This window comes from Harpegnathos saltator, unplaced genomic scaffold, assembly GCF_003227715.2.
Source record: "Harpegnathos saltator strain DR-91 unplaced genomic scaffold, Hsal_v8.6 scaffold132, whole genome shotgun sequence".
Lineage (NCBI taxonomy): Eukaryota > Metazoa > Arthropoda > Insecta > Hymenoptera > Formicidae > Harpegnathos > Harpegnathos saltator.
Genome location: NW_020229909.1, coordinates 365240 through 383726, shown reverse-complemented (window position 1 = coordinate 383726; position 18487 = coordinate 365240). Strand labels below are relative to the sequence as shown.

The 18487-nt window shown below is 51.7% G+C and overlaps 1 protein-coding gene across 1 annotated transcript; it reads right to left on the bottom strand.

The window, feature by feature from the left end:
• Positions 1-10910: 10910 nt before the first annotated feature.
• Positions 10911-17191, bottom strand: dpn (bHLH protein deadpan). Its single transcript, XM_011150571.3, has 3 exons — positions 16802-17191; positions 16349-16444; positions 10911-13063 (listed from the first exon to the last, which is right to left on the bottom strand). The coding sequence occupies exons 1-3, from the start codon at positions 16889-16891 to the stop codon at positions 11837-11839; spliced, it is 1413 nt and encodes a 470-aa protein (XP_011148873.1). The 5' UTR covers positions 16892-17191; the 3' UTR covers positions 10911-11836.
• Positions 17192-18487: the final 1296 nt, after the last annotated feature.

Here is an 18487-nt window from a genome sequence, read left to right as displayed (position 1 = left end):
GGGACGGGACGGGACGGGACGGGACAGGACAGGACGGCACTTCCATTGGATTTCTTACCAACTATAACACCCGTACGACGCCTCTTGATTACAAATTGCTTATTATGCCGGTCGGGGGCCTCGCGCTCGGTACCGATATTCGGTGGCCCTGCCCGTAATTTTCGATGCATAATTTATGGTCGATTTAATGAGCCGCGAAAAAGGAGTAAAGGGCCGCGGGGATTATTTTTAATTATCCGAGGGAGGCAGCGCAGAGCCCCGGACCGGGCTCCCTGCTTACTCTTCGCCTTTTCTATTCTTCTTCTTCTTCTTCTTCTTTTTCTTCTTCTTCTTTTTCTCCTCCTTCTCCTTCTTCATCTTCTCCTTCTTCCTCCTCTCTCTCTCTCTCTCTCTCTCTCTCTCTCTCTCTCTCTCTACGTTCTTCTGCCAGCGCGTGAACCGCGTTTCTCCTCTTTACTCGATAATACTTTATCGCCCGAGGCTTCGACAGTTATACTAATTATGCGTAATACAATCGATACTCTCGACGAGGTGCTAGCGACTGTTGCTGTGGTGGATGGAGGTGGGGGAGGATGGGTTGGCAACTGCGGGAGGAAGGGTGGAATACGGAGGGTGAAGGTTTGAAAGGTGAGACTATCGGTTACACAGCCGGCCAAAAATACAGCTTTATCGCGCGCTCGCGCGCCCCGATCATTTCTGTTTCGAGTGTATTATCAACGCGCGAATTTGATATATAATGATGTAACACGCGACGGCGAGATTACACTTGATTTATACACGTGTTATATTATACGCCGCAAATGAGGTGCGTTCAACAGGAGCGACCCAAGTCTCTCTGTCGCGCATCATGTGAGCTCGTACGTGATGGCCTACCGATGGCTATAATTTTCGCACGCACACTCGATAGCGCACTCGATAGCGCGTCGTATTGTGCTGCGTGCCGTACAGCCGTACAGCCTCGCGAGCAAGATAACATTCGGACAAACGTTTCCGCATGGCCATTTGATCGCCCGCAGACGGACATACGATCCGACGCGTACGTCGGCCGCCGAATTTCGACGAAAGAGACGAGCGCGTATTACAACGCGCTCGCTGAAAGTCGCGGAGAGAGAGAGAGAGAGAGAGAGAGAGAGAGAGAGAGAGAGAGAGAGAGAGAGATACCGGCGCTGCGCCGCGCCGCGAGGGAAGGCTGGTCGGGGCGTAACGGGGGACAAACATTTGTCTCGATATCGGCCGCGTAAAGAAATCGGCGCGACATCGACAATCCGCAAATCGGTATCAGCGGTATCGCGCCGATACGTGTCCTCGCGCCGTCGTCGCCGTCGTCGAAATGCCGTCGCACGGCCCGGGGCTCCGATCATTTTTTTTCCTCTTTTTTCGCCTCCTTTTTTTTCGTTCATCGACGTTACTGCACTTCTATTTTCATTCCGCCTCACGTTCCGGCGCGGAGGCCCGCTCGTGGTGGACGAGAAAAAATGCAGCCCCCGAACACGATTGATAGGTACAAGCACACGCGCGCAGGCTACCCACGGACGTGTGTTACTCCGCGTACAACGCCTCGCGCGCGCCCGGATCGCAGCGTGCGGAAGGTGACAGAAAGAGAGTACCGTCCGAAGGACGGAGGACGACGACGGGGAGGACCCGTCGGAGTGGGAAGCGAAATAGCGATGGACCGCGAGGAGGAGAGAGAGAGAGAGAGGCGGCCAAAGAGAGAGAGGGAGACAGAGATGCAGGACACAGGGGTAGGAAAAAAGGAGACGGAGATAGAGATAGAGAAATTGTGACAGAGGGAGAGAGAGAGAGGGGGGAGAGAGAGGGAGGGAGGGGGAGAGAGAGAGAGAGAGAGAGAGAGAGAGAGAGAGAGAGAGAGAGAAAGAGAGAGAGACGGGCGGAGAAAGAGAGAAAGAGAATCGCGACGCGACGCGTAACGCGCGCGCTTCCGCCCGTGCAGCAACCAACACGCCCGCGCCCGCCCGCGCGCGCGATGGTCGCTCTCTCCGGCGTCGCTGTGTGGCCTCCACAGCTCGCTCGCCGGTGGGACGTTGCTCCTGCAGACTACGTAGTGTCGAAGCTGTTTTAATGCCAAATGTGTTTGTCCCAATGCATCAACCACTTCTGTCCCGATCCGAAGCTCTCGCACCAGTCGCGGCCTCGCGCGCCGTGGCCCGCTGCGCGCTCCGCGCGGCATCGCGAGCGCTCGTTCATTCTCTCTCTCTCTCTCTCTCTCTCTCTCTCTCTCTCTCTCTCTCTCTCTCTCTCTCTCTCTGTTCATTCTTTATCTCTATTCGCGTCCCTCTTGCCACTCTCATCCCCGAAAAATGTGTGTACGTGTGTGTGTGTGTGTGTGTGGTGGTGGGGGTGGGGGGGAAGTTACGCGAGTGCGAGCGCGAGTGCGGCCGCGAGTGCGGCCACGAGTGCGGGGTTGCGCGGGTAGGCGCGCGCATCGTGGAAGAGGGCCGCATGTCCGGCCGTACGGCCGCGGAGATGAGAGTAACCGGCATCGGTCTGCGCGTTCCCCCAACCTCCCCCTCCCCCCGTCCCCCGACTCTTTCTCTCCTCACTCTACTCGTGGCACAGCCGCGCCGGTCTGCGTGCTTTTTTAATGCTAAATGTAGCCTTTTGTTTGTGCGGGTGTATGGGAGATTCGGGCGAGAGGCGGTCGCCCGGCCAGCGCTTTTTTCAAATGCTAAACGCGCGCTTCGTGCCCACCCATCCCGTGTGCCCGCGCTACGTGGCATCTACAGGGTCGTCCGGAACAAGTCGACGAACAAGACAGCTGCGTGGAGCCCGCTGATCGGTGCCACCGCGTTGTCCGGATGGTCGTGGCGAGGCGGAGGACGCGCCTCCACGTTGTTGGCCGTCGGGGAATCTTGTAGTGTTTCGAATCGACGAGAGAGACAAAGTACCGTAGCCAGCTCTCGCCCTCCCTCCGGCCATTTGTATCCGCACCTACGATGCGAAGCGATGCGCTATGCAAGGCGCATGTAGGCGCTTAAGAGATCGCGAGTAATTGGTGTCACTGAGGTGTATGGTCGCGCATCGCGCACGTTGCGAGAAACAAAGGTTACAGAAGGAGAAAGCGCGACGTGACTTTTAATTCGCAATATGGTCAACTAGCAAGATTGAATTAATCGAGCGGAGGAGGTCGCCGGGGACCAATGTGTTTTCGCGAAAGTGACGACCGCGATATATTTTAAGGACGCGATATCGGTCAATCAATTTTAGAACATTTTATCTGGGATTGGATCGTCGGAGAAGAGAGAGAGAGAGAGAGAGATCTTGCGATAATGAAATTAATATATCCGGCACTCGACTGAATGGGGTGCAAGTAGTACATTTATTACGTTCTCCCCGGTGGCCTATTTGTCGCATCCACTTGGCTATAATAAGGCTATCGATTCGGAGAAAAGCGAGCTCCTCCAGTCGTCATCGCGCTTATAGCGCGGAGTAACACATGAAGAGTGTTCCTCTAGCGAGAGAGAAGAGAGAGAGAGAGAGAGAGAGAGATAAAAATAGAAGCGCTTAATTTTCCATATCGTTTGCCATTCGAATCCGAGACCGGCCTCGGCCGGTGGGCTGTCGACGAAACAGCAGCTCTCCGCCGTGGTGGTTCCGGCGCGGCGGCGGAAAAAAACAAAAGTACCAAATCCGAAACGAAAATCGAAGGAAGCGAGCGAGCGGACGCTCATCGGCGGCTCGCTCGCTCTTCCCTAGGGCTGCACTTAACGTGCCAAAAAAAGCCCCGGCGCTACAAGGGTTAATTTTTCCACGGGGCTTCCTCGTTGATCGGGACGCCGCATGACCGCGTCGAAATTTCCTTCAAACGAACCGGCCCGACGAGCCCGACCGACGATGTTGTATCGAGGAGCCACCGGGTACGTGAAAAGCTATAATGCCGCCGAAGCAGCGAGGAGCCGGTACGCTGTGTGGGTCTGTTTTTCGCACACCGACCGGCCGTTCTTTTGTGTCGCCCGTTATTGGTATTGGTCAGTGCCCGTTTCATCCGCGACGCGGCGCCAGTGTGTGAGGGTGTAATATTTTTTACTCTTTCCGAACGCCCTCGTACCCCTTCGTGTCCGCCCCCGCCGATCGAGCGAACCCCGACGCCCCTTACCCCCGTGCAAGCACTCTCGCCGAACCGTCGCATTCGTATGCGTGGCTTCGATGGGTATTGATATATTATTCCCAATAGTTCGCGCGCGCCTTCTCTTTCCTCCCTCCGGCCACCTTTATCTCCTCTCTCCCAGCCCCCCTCCCCTGCCCGCCCCTCCTCCGCCGCCCCAACCACCCCACCCCCGTCCACCCACCCGCCTCATCCCCACCCGCGCGCCGCCACTGCGTTTTTTTTTCGGCCGGCGTACCGCGTTTTTTTCAATTATAATTCTTTTTCGTATCCAATCAATCATTAGTATTTCCATTGTCCTTCGGTATTTTCATTTGGCGTCGCACTCGGAGCGAGATGAAACGACGCGGGGGGTGGTTGTTCCAGCGGCACCCCCTAACCTCTCTCTCTCTCTCTCTCTCTCTCCTCTCCCTCTCTCTCTCTCTCTCTCTCTTTCTCTCGCTCTTACTCCCCCGCCCCCCTCTCTGCCGGTTTGTTCCCCGCACGACGCTACCCCCATCCACCGCGTCAGTCCCCGTCGGCGCCCTCTTGTTCCCCGGTGTGTGTATGCCGCTGGTATAACGATGGCGTCGCCAGCGACGATTCGTTAATGCGATTGAATATTAATTCTCACTTTGTCGACGCGCCTCTCCTCCACTTTTCCGGGATTTTTTTCCCTCGCGGGATAGTCGGCCGCGTCTGCCAGACGAACACCGCGGGTGACGTACATCCGTCAGCGCTGACACATCTCATTGACGGCTGAAATAATAGATGGCTTGCCTTCCGTCGTATCGGCGCGCGTTAACGATGTATATAATCCTTTTTCTCTATACCGCCTATGACGCCACCGTTTTCTCCCCCTCCCCTACTGTGTATCCTACTGTGTCGCAGTGTACACACACACATGCATACACGCGCGCATACGCGAACACGCGCGCACGCACGTTAAGAATCGGAACAAACGTTTGCACCGATTTTCGAAAAAGAGAAACATTCCTCCCGGCTTCAACCCCCCTTTCGACGCGCCGCGGCATCGGTTGGCTTCTTTGTTCGCTTCGCGCTCGCGCATATCGACGTAATTGTTTTCCAAAACGCGTCTCCCTCCCTTCTGTCTCGCGAGATGACACTCACGGTGACACATCTTAAGCGGGTGCACTTGGTGCGCATCTCTCGACGAATACAGTCCATCGTGATAAAGTCGCCGAATCTCGCTGCGCGAATGAATTTTATACGCCACAGTGCGCTTCGTTTCTGAATGTGGAGCAAGTGTTGTTGGCGCGCAAGTGTGGTCCGACTTTTCCCAAGCATTGGAATGTTGGAAGAGTAGACACCTCGAGGACGATCGCTTCGTTGATGAATAATTTTTTTCCCCAATGAACGCAATCGAGTTCGTCAGAAATCGAGTTGGACTTAAACTTTGCAAAGCTACTCCGTGCCTTTTTCCTAAAAGAAAAAAAGAAAAGAACGCCTGCAAAAAAGGATCCTGCAAATCATTCGCGTGTCGGTTGCCGTTTATGTGCAATGTAATCCCTCAAATTCAGCGAGCGCATTAATATGAAATGTATGTGACAAAGCGTCTGGAAAAGAGAGACACAGGCGTGCAACAAGTACCGGCAGCGTTACCGGCGGGGGTGTGCGTCGATTTTCCATCTTCGACTCCTCCGACCTCGCAATCGCCCGAGCAAGCCGAGCTAAGTGTGCGCTCACAGCGGATATAACGACTTGGAAAGTGTAACGGACTGTTTGAAACGCGGTCTCGCGTTATCAGCGGCCGCTTTAGCACCTGAAAATTGCCTCGCGCTTTTTCCACGCGCGACGCACTTAATAAAACATGCTCGTTCCTCCTGCTCTCCGGACCTCTCGCACCTGTCCCTCTTCCGCCTGGCGTCTCCTCTCTCGCTCGCGTCCACGCGCGCACCCCTTCGACCGTGTGCACGCGCGTATACACGTGGGTGCGCGCACACCCACACATACACACACACACACACACACACAAACATGTTCTCTCACTGGCCTGCTCGCGCTTTACGTTCCCACTCTGTTTTCCTTTCCCTTCCTTCTCCTTTCCCTTGGTCGCGCTTCAACACCTTTGCCTCATCCTCGTTCCTCTTTCGAGTTTTGCGGTGAATGAATCTCTTTATCTTCCTTTCTTTCTCCTCCGTGTCCCCTTCGTTCTTCTTTCTCCCTTTTTCTCCGGGCCATCAGCCGACCCTTCTGTCCCGCTCTCCTCGAGGTTAACGCCGATGCATCCTTCTCTGTCGGGTGTGCCGTTTTCCGCTAGGAGTATAGTACATCTCGCTCGCTCGCTCGCTCGCTCGCACGCTCGCTCTCGCTCGGCACCACGCTGGCGGAACTTCCGACCGCTTCAGCGACAGCCAAATAAATGTCTCTCGGGCTGCTTGCACCGACGCTTCTCCGCTACGCTTAGCTAATTCGGCACCGTGCGCCGGCACAAAACTTGGTAATCGAGACTGGCGAAGGAGGTTTGGAAATTGGCCAATTAGTCGCGATTTAACTTGGCGCTTTCTTTTCGTCCGGGCGGCCGGCCGCGTTAGCGACACGTTCAAAAACGTCAATCGCGACGCGGTGGGATGTTTCAATTCGAGATTTATGGGATTTACCAAGTTGCTCAGTTGCGCCACAATCGAGTGCGCGCGCGGCGCCTTTCTTTCTCTCAGCGAGAGGAATCTCTCTCACAAAGCAGTAGCCAGCAGCGCGGCAGTACACGCGGCATGTATCGCGACAAATTAACAGAAAGAAAAAGTTTCCTCATCTCTCCTGCATATTCGCGCATGATCAATTTTCCCGTCTCGCAATCACCCGGCGCGGCGCGTCTAACGTCACAGCACACATTTCGACCTAGTCCAGCGCGCGACACACAGATTCGAGCTCCCTCGCGACGTCGCGATAATTTCCAGCGGCCCGACGCGACGCGACGCGACGCGACGCGACGCGACGCGAGCGACGACGTGAGCTTAACAGTCGCGCGGAAAAAAACACACACGCAAGATATATCCCGCGGATTTCAAAATGAATAAATTCTTATCGCGACACGTCGCAAGCCGGCAGTGGCCGATAAGCTCCGAATGAACTCGTTAATGCCGACATTCCTATTACGCTCACCAACTTTATTGGGTAAAAACGCTCTCCCTTCCGCTGTCATCGCACTCTTGTGCACGCGACAGTCGCGCACCGGCCGGCCGGGATATACACACGTGTACACACGTGAAAGGAAGGGAATACCGCGACGTCGGCCGAGCGAGAGCGAACGCGCGGTGCTCTCTCCCGCGATGGGCGTGGATAAACGAGCGGAAAAATGGCGGGGTTTGGAAATGAGATTTGCTGGTAAACCGACAATTTATCGTAGGTATCTGCGAAAGCATCTCTTGACGTTCCTCTGACCAGAGTTATAATTAATACGCTCTCGTCACAGTGCGCCCGACCAATATTCCGTCGCGCCCGCGCACACACACACACACACACACGCGCGCGCACACACACACACACACGTACACACACACACACACACGTACACACGGAGGGAGCGGCAATCACACCACGAGGGCGCGCTCCGCGCGTACGCGCGCGCACCGACGACGGCGGCTCCGCGCGCTCGCGTGTGTGGTCGCGCCGCTCGCGCACCGACGTGTAACCGGTTGTTGATTAAGTTTGAATGACTGATGCCGCAAAAACACATTAAAACTTGAATGAGTACAGATGAAAATTTAGTCGCTAGGAATCAAGAGACCGCAGAGGCAAATGGCCTGGCGGCCGCACATACGCGCGCGGAACGGACGGAACCTCCGCCACCACCGTGCACAGCCCCCCTGCCTGCCCTTCTCGGCTGATCCTCCTCTTCTCCCCCCCCTCCCCCTCCCCCTCCGCCCGCCCGTCCGTCCGTCCGTCCGTCCGCCAGCCTTCCCGTAGCCGTCCCCTCGGGTACCCCCCGCGTGCCCTTCGCGAGCCGCGGCACCCGGCGCCGTTTCTCTCTCTTTCGCGATCGGATGGATGCCCATCGAAATACAACTACGCGAAAAACACTCGGCGATTGCTATATCCGCCGCCGCCGGAGGCACACACTCGCGTCTGGTCGCATACCACAACGGAAACAGCCTGGTGCTCGCGGGTTGGCTTTCGACGATCGTTTTTTCGGCCCGATCGATGGATGAATTCTCGCCAGCAAGGATCGCGGCTTGCGCCCGGCCGGATTCGGACTTGATTCTGGTAATGGGGTAGAAAATGGAGCCGATCGCCGCGCGCGGCGACTAGGTTTCTCTGCCGCCCCTTTTCCGTTCTGCCGCCGCCTCCGCCGCCTCCGCCGCCGCCGCCGCCGCCCGCCGCCGCCGCCGTCGTCGCCGCCGTCGTTGTTGTCGCAACTCGCGTGTCCTCCGCCTGACTGTTCGCCGACTGTTTTTCGTCGTCAACGTTGCACGCTCGCGTACGCGAGCTATATAGATTTCCATCCATTTCTGCCGACGTGGCGATGATAAGCCTGCGTCGATAAGCACGGCCGATGCGCGCCTCTAATTTCCGCAATCTCCTCCCGGCTCTGCCGTACGCAGCCTCTGTGTGCCGCGCATGCACAACTTGGAATATTAAATCTCTATCATGTCTCTATCGTCGACCTTTTTCGCCAAAAATCGCCATCTGATCCCGCCGCTTTCTCTCTCTCTCTCTCTCTCTCTCTCTCTCTCGCGCTCTCTCTCTCTCTCGATTGGACCACCACTCTCGGCAAAAGATCCTCGGTCCCTCGGTGGACCGCGAGATCGTGTCCATCGTCCATCGCGGTGCGCGCGGCTTCTTCTCGCGAGAGAACCGTCCAAATTCGGAAGTCGCGAGTCAATCTACATCGAACACTGTAAATCGAGCAATTCATCCTCCGGAGCGGAGTATCGTCGTAGTTCGAACGATCGGCCGAAGGAGGAATCGGCGATGGGCGAGCTTATCTGGAGCGTCGTCTCGTAAATACTTCAGGGTCGATGGAAAATCGCGAATCCCAGCGGCGAGCATTCGCGAACGAGCGGCTGATCGGGAATGGGGAATGGGGATCCATCAAGCGACTGCGACTGCAAACGTACGGCGATAGCAACGGCAGCGACCGCGCGCGCGGTCCGGAGAAACTCCGCGAGAGATGATCGTTTCCGCAATAAAAATCGTCAACCAGATCGTAGCTCACGCACCGATACAGGGTACCCGCACCACTCCCCGACGGCCAATCAGGGGCTCCCATCGCTTTAATGTATTCAAATGTAAGCGGTAGCAGTGTTTATGTCTTGACATTGCAAATTGTAGCGGCTGCGCCATAACTTATAGTAATTGCTGTGCGCCGGAGTAATTATTTATACTCGTGATATAGCGCACAGAAGTTACTCACAGTCACAGGATCTATAGACACACACACACACACACTATACCGAGGTCGCGGTACGCGCTTGTACACGTGAATATCGAAAAGCTCAGGATAGGGGTGGGTGACATTATGCCCGAATTTAGGCAGACGAATCGGCGGCGACTTCGATGCCTCGCGCCAGTAAAACGCCGTACCGGCGACTATCGAAGAAAGAAAGCCACGCGGAGGAGCTGTGCAGGCGGAAATTCCTCGTCCGTTTATAATCGTTCTGTCTCTCGCGTTTACAGGCGAATATGACATTTTCCGAGCAAGGGATCCTTGGATTTCACCTTTGCTCAAATTTGCGCGAAATATTCTGCCGCCGCTATAATTAATCGTCACCATTCGCAAAGATAACATTTACACTACCGCCGCAAAAACATATACACATGATTACATATTCATTTATTATTATTTTGCATGTGTGTGTGTGTGTGTGTGTGTGTGTGTGTGTGTGTGTGTGTGTGCGAATGAATTTTTATTTTCATTTCGTTTCTCTTTTTCTTCTTTTGTTGATAGAGTTCATCTCTTTCTTTCTCTGTCCTTTCTCTTTCTCCCTTCATTTTGACCTGAAATCGATACACGGTAGTGTAGGAACCACATAATTTTGCATAATGAACGGACGAATATCGCGTTAAATACTCTCTCTCTCTCTCTCTGCAACTCTGTAATGTTTATAAAATCATAATATTGTAAATGTCCTTTGTGTCAATCGGACTCGTCAGCGAAAATTTTTAATCCCGAACATACGTGTCGCCATCTCGCCGTCTCTGCTCGAACTTGTATAGGATTTCGATATGTTAAAAATGATTGTAAATAACGCCACGTCATAACGACCACTACATATTTATGACTATTTAGATCAACCAGATAAAGCAAATGTGAAATTTGCAATAATTCGTCAAATCGCCCGGATGCACGCGTAAATAATCTCTCGCATACTCTCCTTGCTGCACGCACGTACGCGCACATCACGGTCGTGTATCGTGTAATTGACAAGCTCGATTATTGTTCTCACAATTGCCAAGAATTTGAACGAAAACACGCAAGCACACGTACCGAGAATAAGATTAAGAGAGTTTAACAAAGTTCGCGATTTCTGTCGATAAATCAGTTTAAGCATTCAGTCGATGAGAACGGGGGTGGTTTTGCGGTGTAACAGGTGGTTGAAATTCTCATTCTCCGCAGCTTTTTGCTCCTTTATCGGCAAAAAAGGAAAGAATAAGTTCCAGTTTATGAATCGGAGCGCGTTTAACGCTTCTTAAAAGGGTAAAAGCGCCTCCGATGGCTCTCTCAGCGAGGAAAATTTCCGTGCTTTTACGAGACCGTGGAATATATCGGTAGAATATGTGGGGACCGTTCTCCTTTTTCTTTTTTTTTTTCTTCTTTCTTCTCTTTCCTTTTTCTTTTTTCTTTTTGCGAGACGGGAGGGAGTGTATCGGCTGCGTGAGCAGTTTGCATTCTGCAAGTTTATTTATTTTGTCAATGAACGTATACATGTAAGATCAATCAAAGACAAATAACAAACATTGCGTCTTTCGTAGGAATTCTATTTCGTACACTTCTTTTTTTTTTCATTATCACAAACTCTTAATGCTATCTTAATTGACAATACTGACCATTGTGAATCGTTGAGAAATCACCACTCGTGTAATGTTGAGACTCGTGGTACAATTGAACGTTAAATTATTAGGTACGAGGAGGGCATTTAGCCGATTAAATAAGAGTAGAAATATTTACAAGAATATTCACAATTCATCGGCTCGTCGCAGGTTTATTCAAATGTTGTTTAGCCTACTTAAAGCTTAGGAGTATTCGTAGAATGACGAGCGGACACAGTGATACAATACGGTGCGCGCCAAGAAGCACGATAACAATCTCGCCCGTGGAACTGTATTCTTCTCCGGAGTTTCTTGCATGATTTCATACGAAATCGTATTCGAATAATTCCTATTTTATGCTTGCTCGGCGTATTCTCGGTATCCTCGGTATCCTCTGGGTGTAATCTCATTCATCCTCGATAAACAATCTCTCAATGAGTCGCTCGCAGAAAGCGTGGCTCCTTCTACAAATACGATGCATATCACGCAAGCCATCCCCCCATATCCTGCGATTACCGTTACCGTTAGATTGTCAGCGAGTGACGAAACAGAATAATGCAACTACGTGGCAGCACATCGTCGCCGGGTGAATCGTGCCGCGATTCAAACATCTCAAACGATTAGAAATCAAGGCAAATCTGTTTAATTACTACTTTCCTTTTTATTGAATGTTTTCGAACAAATCAGTCAGTCTTAAGGTATTGGCGGTATTTGATTTTTACGGTGATCACAGCCTGTCGATCATCACCAAGGCCTCCACATATCACCGTTCGCACCGGAAGGACCCGCCAAACTCATCGAAAATTTGTCAGAATTCAAATTAGAATCCTGTGTAACCGGGCGGTCGCGGCTTTCCCGATCCGCTTCCGCCGCAGCGGCCTGCTCGTTTGAATTTTGTAGCACATCGGCGTTGCTCAACGCCGAGGAGGAGCTGGTTGAACTGGTGGCCTCTTGGTATCGCGGTTTCTTATTTGAAACGGCCAAAAATCCGTCAGATTGACGTTTCCTCAAATCGTCTAGCTGTGGCAACGCTGAAGCGTTCGGGACGCGATTGTACGTAATTTTGTCCGTAATCACCGAAAGAGGTTGCCGCAGACTGTGAGTTGCTGCGAGGCTGTTTACGCGAGTCGCCGGCTCCTCCGTCGGGTCCTTCTTGACGCTCGCGACGTTATTGTCCGCGGCTTTAGACTCGACGAATGTAATCGGTGACTTTCGGTCGCTGGTGGAGCTGATTTGTGGCTTCTGGGTCTCCGGCGAGGAGAAGCTCTTGGAAGACGACGCGGGACTCTGCTCGGGTAACTTGAAGCGACGCTGCGGCTGATGATGATGATGATTGGGCGACAGTGATTGCGGATAATGCTCGGAATGATGGCTCTCGTCGCCGTAGCTCGACGTGGAGGTCGAAGGGCTCGGCAACGGGCTGTGCGGCCTTTGGACCGCGGTGAAAGCCGACGATTGACCGATTCTCGCGGACGTGTCGGCTGCCGGCGGGAAGAAGGGAAAATTCGCGGAGATGTTGGCGGATTGCGGCACCAAGAGCGCCAGTTCGCCCGTCGGCAGCCGGCTGGGAATCAGCTGCACCCCGTTCGGTATCTGTATCCTCGCGCTGCCGTTGTTATTCTCATCCCCATTCTGGAAATCGCTCTGGAAACCAACCTTTACTTCCGGATAGAGACGTTCCGGCATGTAGGGCACGTAGTGGCTGTAGAATGGCGCCATTTGCTGGAGATTGCTCACGCAACTGTTCAAGTGTGATACCAGTCGTTGCTTGACGAGAGGATCGACGTTCTCGAGCTGGCTGACGTACCGCGATACTTCAGTAGCACATTCGGAAAATCCAGAACGGAATTTAGTCAGCACCGCTGGATCGGTCGCGATGGCCGCGCTCAATTGCTGCCGGTGCACCGTTTGTATATGCTTCACGGCCATCTCGAGGATATCGGCTTTCTCCAGTTTGGAGTGTCTGGTCGGCTGCAACATAAACGAACATGACGGACGATCAATGATTGATGATTGCCAATGCGAGAACAAAATGTCACGTTACACTGATTTATCGGGCGGACATTGGGCGAAGCGAAGGTGACCTTGAACTCGATCGAGAAGGCAGTGAAGGAAAAGTGACGTGTGTGTGTGTGTGTGTGTGTTTGTGTTTGTGTGGTCTCGGCTCTGCGTCGGCTCGGAAGAACTCTGCATTATCCGCAAGAGTTATCGGGACGGGAGTGAGGAAGGATCAATGGAAGGTAAAGGAGAATCCACGCTGGGATTTCTTCTTGTTCGGTGCCGAGTAATCGCGCGTATAGCCGCGTCCTTCGAGTCGATCCTTTCCCGTCCCCAGAGAGGATTATCGATCCCACCCATTGAGAAAATCTACGATGACGCGACACGCCCACGTAATTGACTCGATATGAATTAGAAGTCCACCGTAATAACAGAGCAGCGGTCACGGTAGCTAATGCGACCTGCTTTATAGTCGGCCTAAGGCCGCGCGGCTCGCATTCTTCGACATTTTGCATGAAAAAGCGCGCGCGCAAGCGGTCGATCATTAGACCGCTTCGTGCAAGTCACGCGTAAATCGCCCGAGGCTGTTTACTTCTCACAAAACCTGTCATTATGCGACGCGATTGATCGATGTTCCCATCGATATGTCGGGCTCGGGACAGATCGCGCGCAGGTTGATTTTCGATATCTTGCACGATACACTTGCCCCGGCAGCTCGTTATTTGGGTAAGTGCTCCGGCCGAATCGTCGTGGGAAAATGCGATTCAACTTTGGAAAGTATTGCGAAGCGGTTTCCCCGGTATCATGATGGACGTGACCCTTGGCGAATGGAGCTTATGTCGTCGGAAACTCCCACCAGCCCTTTAGCAAGCAATAACTCAATAGTGGCACGGCTGTCCTTCGCTCGAGGAGCCATTGTGCGCTTTCTATTCTTCGGACTTTGTCCTACCGGATCATCTCGCTGTTCGTATTTTATGGTGAATTTTGCGGTCACGTTTGGCCCGGGCGTGGGAGTCAACGTGGGATCGCGTTTCTACGGGGGCTGCCCCGCGACGTCATCGAAGAATTTCAATTATCGGAAATTACACGGTGAGATCGCTCGTACAGCGACAAGATCAATGATTACGTGCGCGAGAGAGCGTACGTAAAGAGAACGACATGTTTCTATGTGTGTGTGTGTGAAACGAGAGAAACGCATCGATTTTCCCGCGAGTGAATTCGACACCCCCGGCTTCGAGAATGGAGAAATGGCACCTGCCGAAGAGCTGACGAAAATCGAAAGAAGCAGAGGCGTTGCGCATCTTTCCCCCTTTTTCGCCGATCTGCACCGTCGTCGCAGAGCGGTGGGAGCTGGATCCTTCTAGATGATACGGTCAACAAAGGGAGGCTGCAACTTGAGATGAGGTCCTTTTTTCTTCGTAATAATTATTTCGAGGTTCCCACGAAAGCGAGCAGCTTCATATGGTCGAACGGGACGGACACACCGGAGCGAGCAGGTAGCGGAAGTCATCTGGACGAAGAGGAGAGCAAGAAAGAAGGAGAGAACGAGAGAAAGAGACAGAGAGAGAGAGAGAGAGAGAGAGAGAGAGAGAGAGAGAGAGAGAGAGAGAGAGAGAGAGACAGAGAGAGACAGAGAGAGACAGAGAGAGAGAGAGAGAGAGAGAGAGAGAGAGAGAGAGAGAGAGAGAGAGAGAGAGTGAGAGAGAGAGAGAGAGAGTGAGAAGGAAAGGGAGAGAGGTGAGAATACGAGACGATGCGAGAGATTCTCTCGTTTCGTTATACGCCTGTTTGAGAAATCAATCTCGTTGGATTCTATTACGTAGCACAAAGTGTTCAACTGGCAAAAAAATAGGTTAAAGCTCGATCGAACGGGCAAGCGAACGAACGAATGAACGAAGGAACGAACGAACGAACGAACGAACGAACGAACGAACGAACGAACGAACGAACGAACGAACGAACGAACGAACGAACGAACGAACGAACGAACGAACGAACGAACGAACGAACGAACGAGCGAGCGAACGAACGAACGAACGAACGAAAGAACGAACGAACGAAAGAACGAACGAACGAACAAGCGAGCGAGCGAGCGAGCGAGCGAGCGAATGAACGAACGAGCGAACGATTCAATTGCGTCCAAGTGCATTTGATGAATAATTACGACTCGTATCGTGCTTTTAAATGAATTTTTACGTACGTCGATTATCTCCATAATCGAGTATCAAACATTACGCTGCACGTCGGGTCGCGACCGGCTGATTCAGCGAGATTTACGAGGGGTGAAACGCGAGAACTGTCCGCCGGTCGGCGGATCGATTTTGGGACGGTGCGGTATAATTGGAGGCTCTTAGACACGACGCTTCTTCGCTTCTTTTAACCGGTTCGAGTGCCATTGTAAAATCTACGGGACAAGATTACGCGAGTATGTGAGTCCCGGTTCCGTCCGTTCCCACGCACGGACGCGGAGCCGCCTAAAATACTAATATAAAACATCAACCTCCACCCCCCGCCCCCATTTCGTTGCATTCGATCCTCTAAAACAAATCCTATCGCGGAGGATGCTGGAGGGAAAAAAGAGAGTCCACGATGGACAGCCTGATCAAATATATGCAATATACATCCGTTATGACAACTTCCGCCACCGACGCAGTTATCAGTCGTGCTTCGTATTACCTTCGGTGAAAATCATATTTCTCAGTGCATAATTTCGTTTTAGCCTGGACGTAGCTTCGATTTGTGCAAAAATGAGAGCGTATTTTCATCTTCATACAAATTGACGATGACGAACAGTTAAATCGTACGAACAATTGCTAACATTCTCTTTTCTTTCTTTTTTTCTTCTTCGCACTTTTCTTATTTCCAGCGTATAAAATTTACTTTCCTTGAGTGTCCTTCGAGCGCGATTAGGAGGTAGCACATTTTTAAGCGTTATCTCTCGTGAAGCGGGATCATGTCTCCAGATAAACAACGCGCAACCGTCATGTTTTTCTGCCGCACACGTTTTGGCGCCACGCCGGCAACGTGGATTTTACACGAGGCAAACATAGTCACGTATTCGTGTATACGCCGGCGCATAACCTTGCTCGCCGTGAATTTCACTGCTGTTAAGGTGTAGGCGCGATTAAAAGAATAAAAGGCGCGAAAGATGTCACTGATTATAGTCGATTTGAGTTCGATTATGTTCCTACATGCACGATATCGGAGAGAAATATCCGTCCACCTTATTACGTGAAGATCGCTAGAAATGTGACTTACGTCTTTCTTCATAGCATCGAGTACGAGGGCCTTCAGTTCATCGAGACTTTGATTGATACGAGCGCGCCGTCGCTTTTCCATAATCGGTTTGTTGCTCTGAAATAGTCGAATTCAAGTTTGCCATTTATTCACACAAAAGCCATACATTTCTCGGTGATTTCTCAGTTACGATATTACGTTATTTTAATTTCGTATCGAAACGTATCAGACGACACGCGCGCGTTATAAGATTCTTTTCTCCCTCTCCCTCTCCCTCTCCCTCTCTCTCTCTCTCTCTCTCTCTCTCTCTCTCTCTCTCTCTCTCTCTCTCTCTCTCTCTCTCTCTCTCTCTCTCTCTCTCTCTCTCTCTCTCTCTCTCTCTGTCTCTCTCTCTCTCTCTCTCTCGATATGGAATTTTTCTCACCGCGGCAGAGAAACAACAAAGATCTCTCATGAAAAGCTCATGAAAATTACCTTTCTCAGTTCCGCCTTTGTCATTTCTGATTGCGATCGCGGCTTGAATTCCTCTTCGTCCAACATTGTGTAGCTGTGATAATCCACCATTTAAACGGAATTCTCAATTACCACCGTTTCCTTCGCACGAACGTGCGCACTGTCGCATAGCCCTTGTTTAATTATTTTCGGTAAATAGAGCGGCTATATGTTTCTTTTACACATTCACGACATATCAGACTTGCGTGTTTGCACCGGGGATTTGCACTGTAACTTGACTCGCACGATGTGCCTCGGTCATTGTCGGAGACACTTGGACAACTGCGTTAGGGATGTCTGCCGTTACCGATGGCGTCTCGGTTAGGGTGTCGAGGGTAACTGTTTGACGTTTTCGATTTCGAAGACCACATGCCGATGTGCTCGTATACTTGTAGAGAGTGGGGCGAACTACTCGCAGTGGGGGTATTGGGTACCACGAAGTGGGGAGCCCTTGGCCCTCGGCTCTCGGTCCTCCTGAGACCTGTTGATGTGTGGGAATTCACACCGTCTGCGGGATATACCCTCTGTGACGTAGTCACTTAAATTTGGATTACATCCTGTGCAGACGGTATCGTGCCGCCAATTTAGGCGATTTCATATCTGCATTTTCACACATTTGTTTTCATTTCGCGACTGCGTACGCACATTTCTCTTTCTCACTTTCTCTTCGAAGGGGCTCATTTGCACATCGCACAATCTTCTAGTCGCACTATCTCTCAAACACTCCTACGCGCGTTGTTATTTTGTGAGAAAATGGTGTTTTGAAAAGCGTGTGGAAATTTAACGTTGCTCGTATCATTGGCATTCATTTTCTCTCTCTCTCTCTCTCTCTCTCTCTTTTTTTGCTTAAGCTACAGCGATTGCGCGCGAAATTATAATGCCGATGTTCGTCACGACACGATGTCGATGAGAAAGAGACCGAGCGTTAGCATGCATCGACCGTAGTAGCGGTAAGGCACAAAGGCGTGCGTGCAATAGAGGATCATCTGACAGAGAAGGGCAAACACCGCGGGCCGACGTGTGTACGTGCGTGCATACGCGCGCGTCATAAGTGTGGCTGGCGCGCGCAACGCGATCCGATACACCGTCTATACCGTCGGATACGCATGCGGGAGCGGAGAGGGCCCCCTCGTGTGGGAATTGTTCTAAAACGAGCTGTGTTACGTGCTCGAGCGAAATTACGCACAGTCCGTTCCTCGTGTGTCAAAAATTGGATATATTTTATATTATATTTTATATTTTACATTTTATATTTTATATTATAGAAAAAATTGCATCTCGTCTTTTGTATGTATGTGAAATGGGGATTTCATCCTTTGTTACGGGTTTGGCTTGGTCACCTGAGAATATCTCGCCTATGAAGATATACCGTCGTACCAACGTTGTTTAAAATATGTTACGACGCGTATCGCGTCGTAACATATTTTAAACGGAGAAAAACATATGCGAGTACGTACATTAGAATGCGCGCATTCTATCATCATAGGTCGCACCAGAGGCGACCTTCGTGCCTTTTACAAGTAAATCGCTCGGGACCATTTGGCGATGACTGTCGCCAAATGATATCAATAAATAGCTAAAGTTTTACGAGTTGTTGTTTTCAGCACGTCTTGTAAACTTTTACCTCTACAATTGGTGTGCCTCAGACAGCATTGAATGTTGGGTACT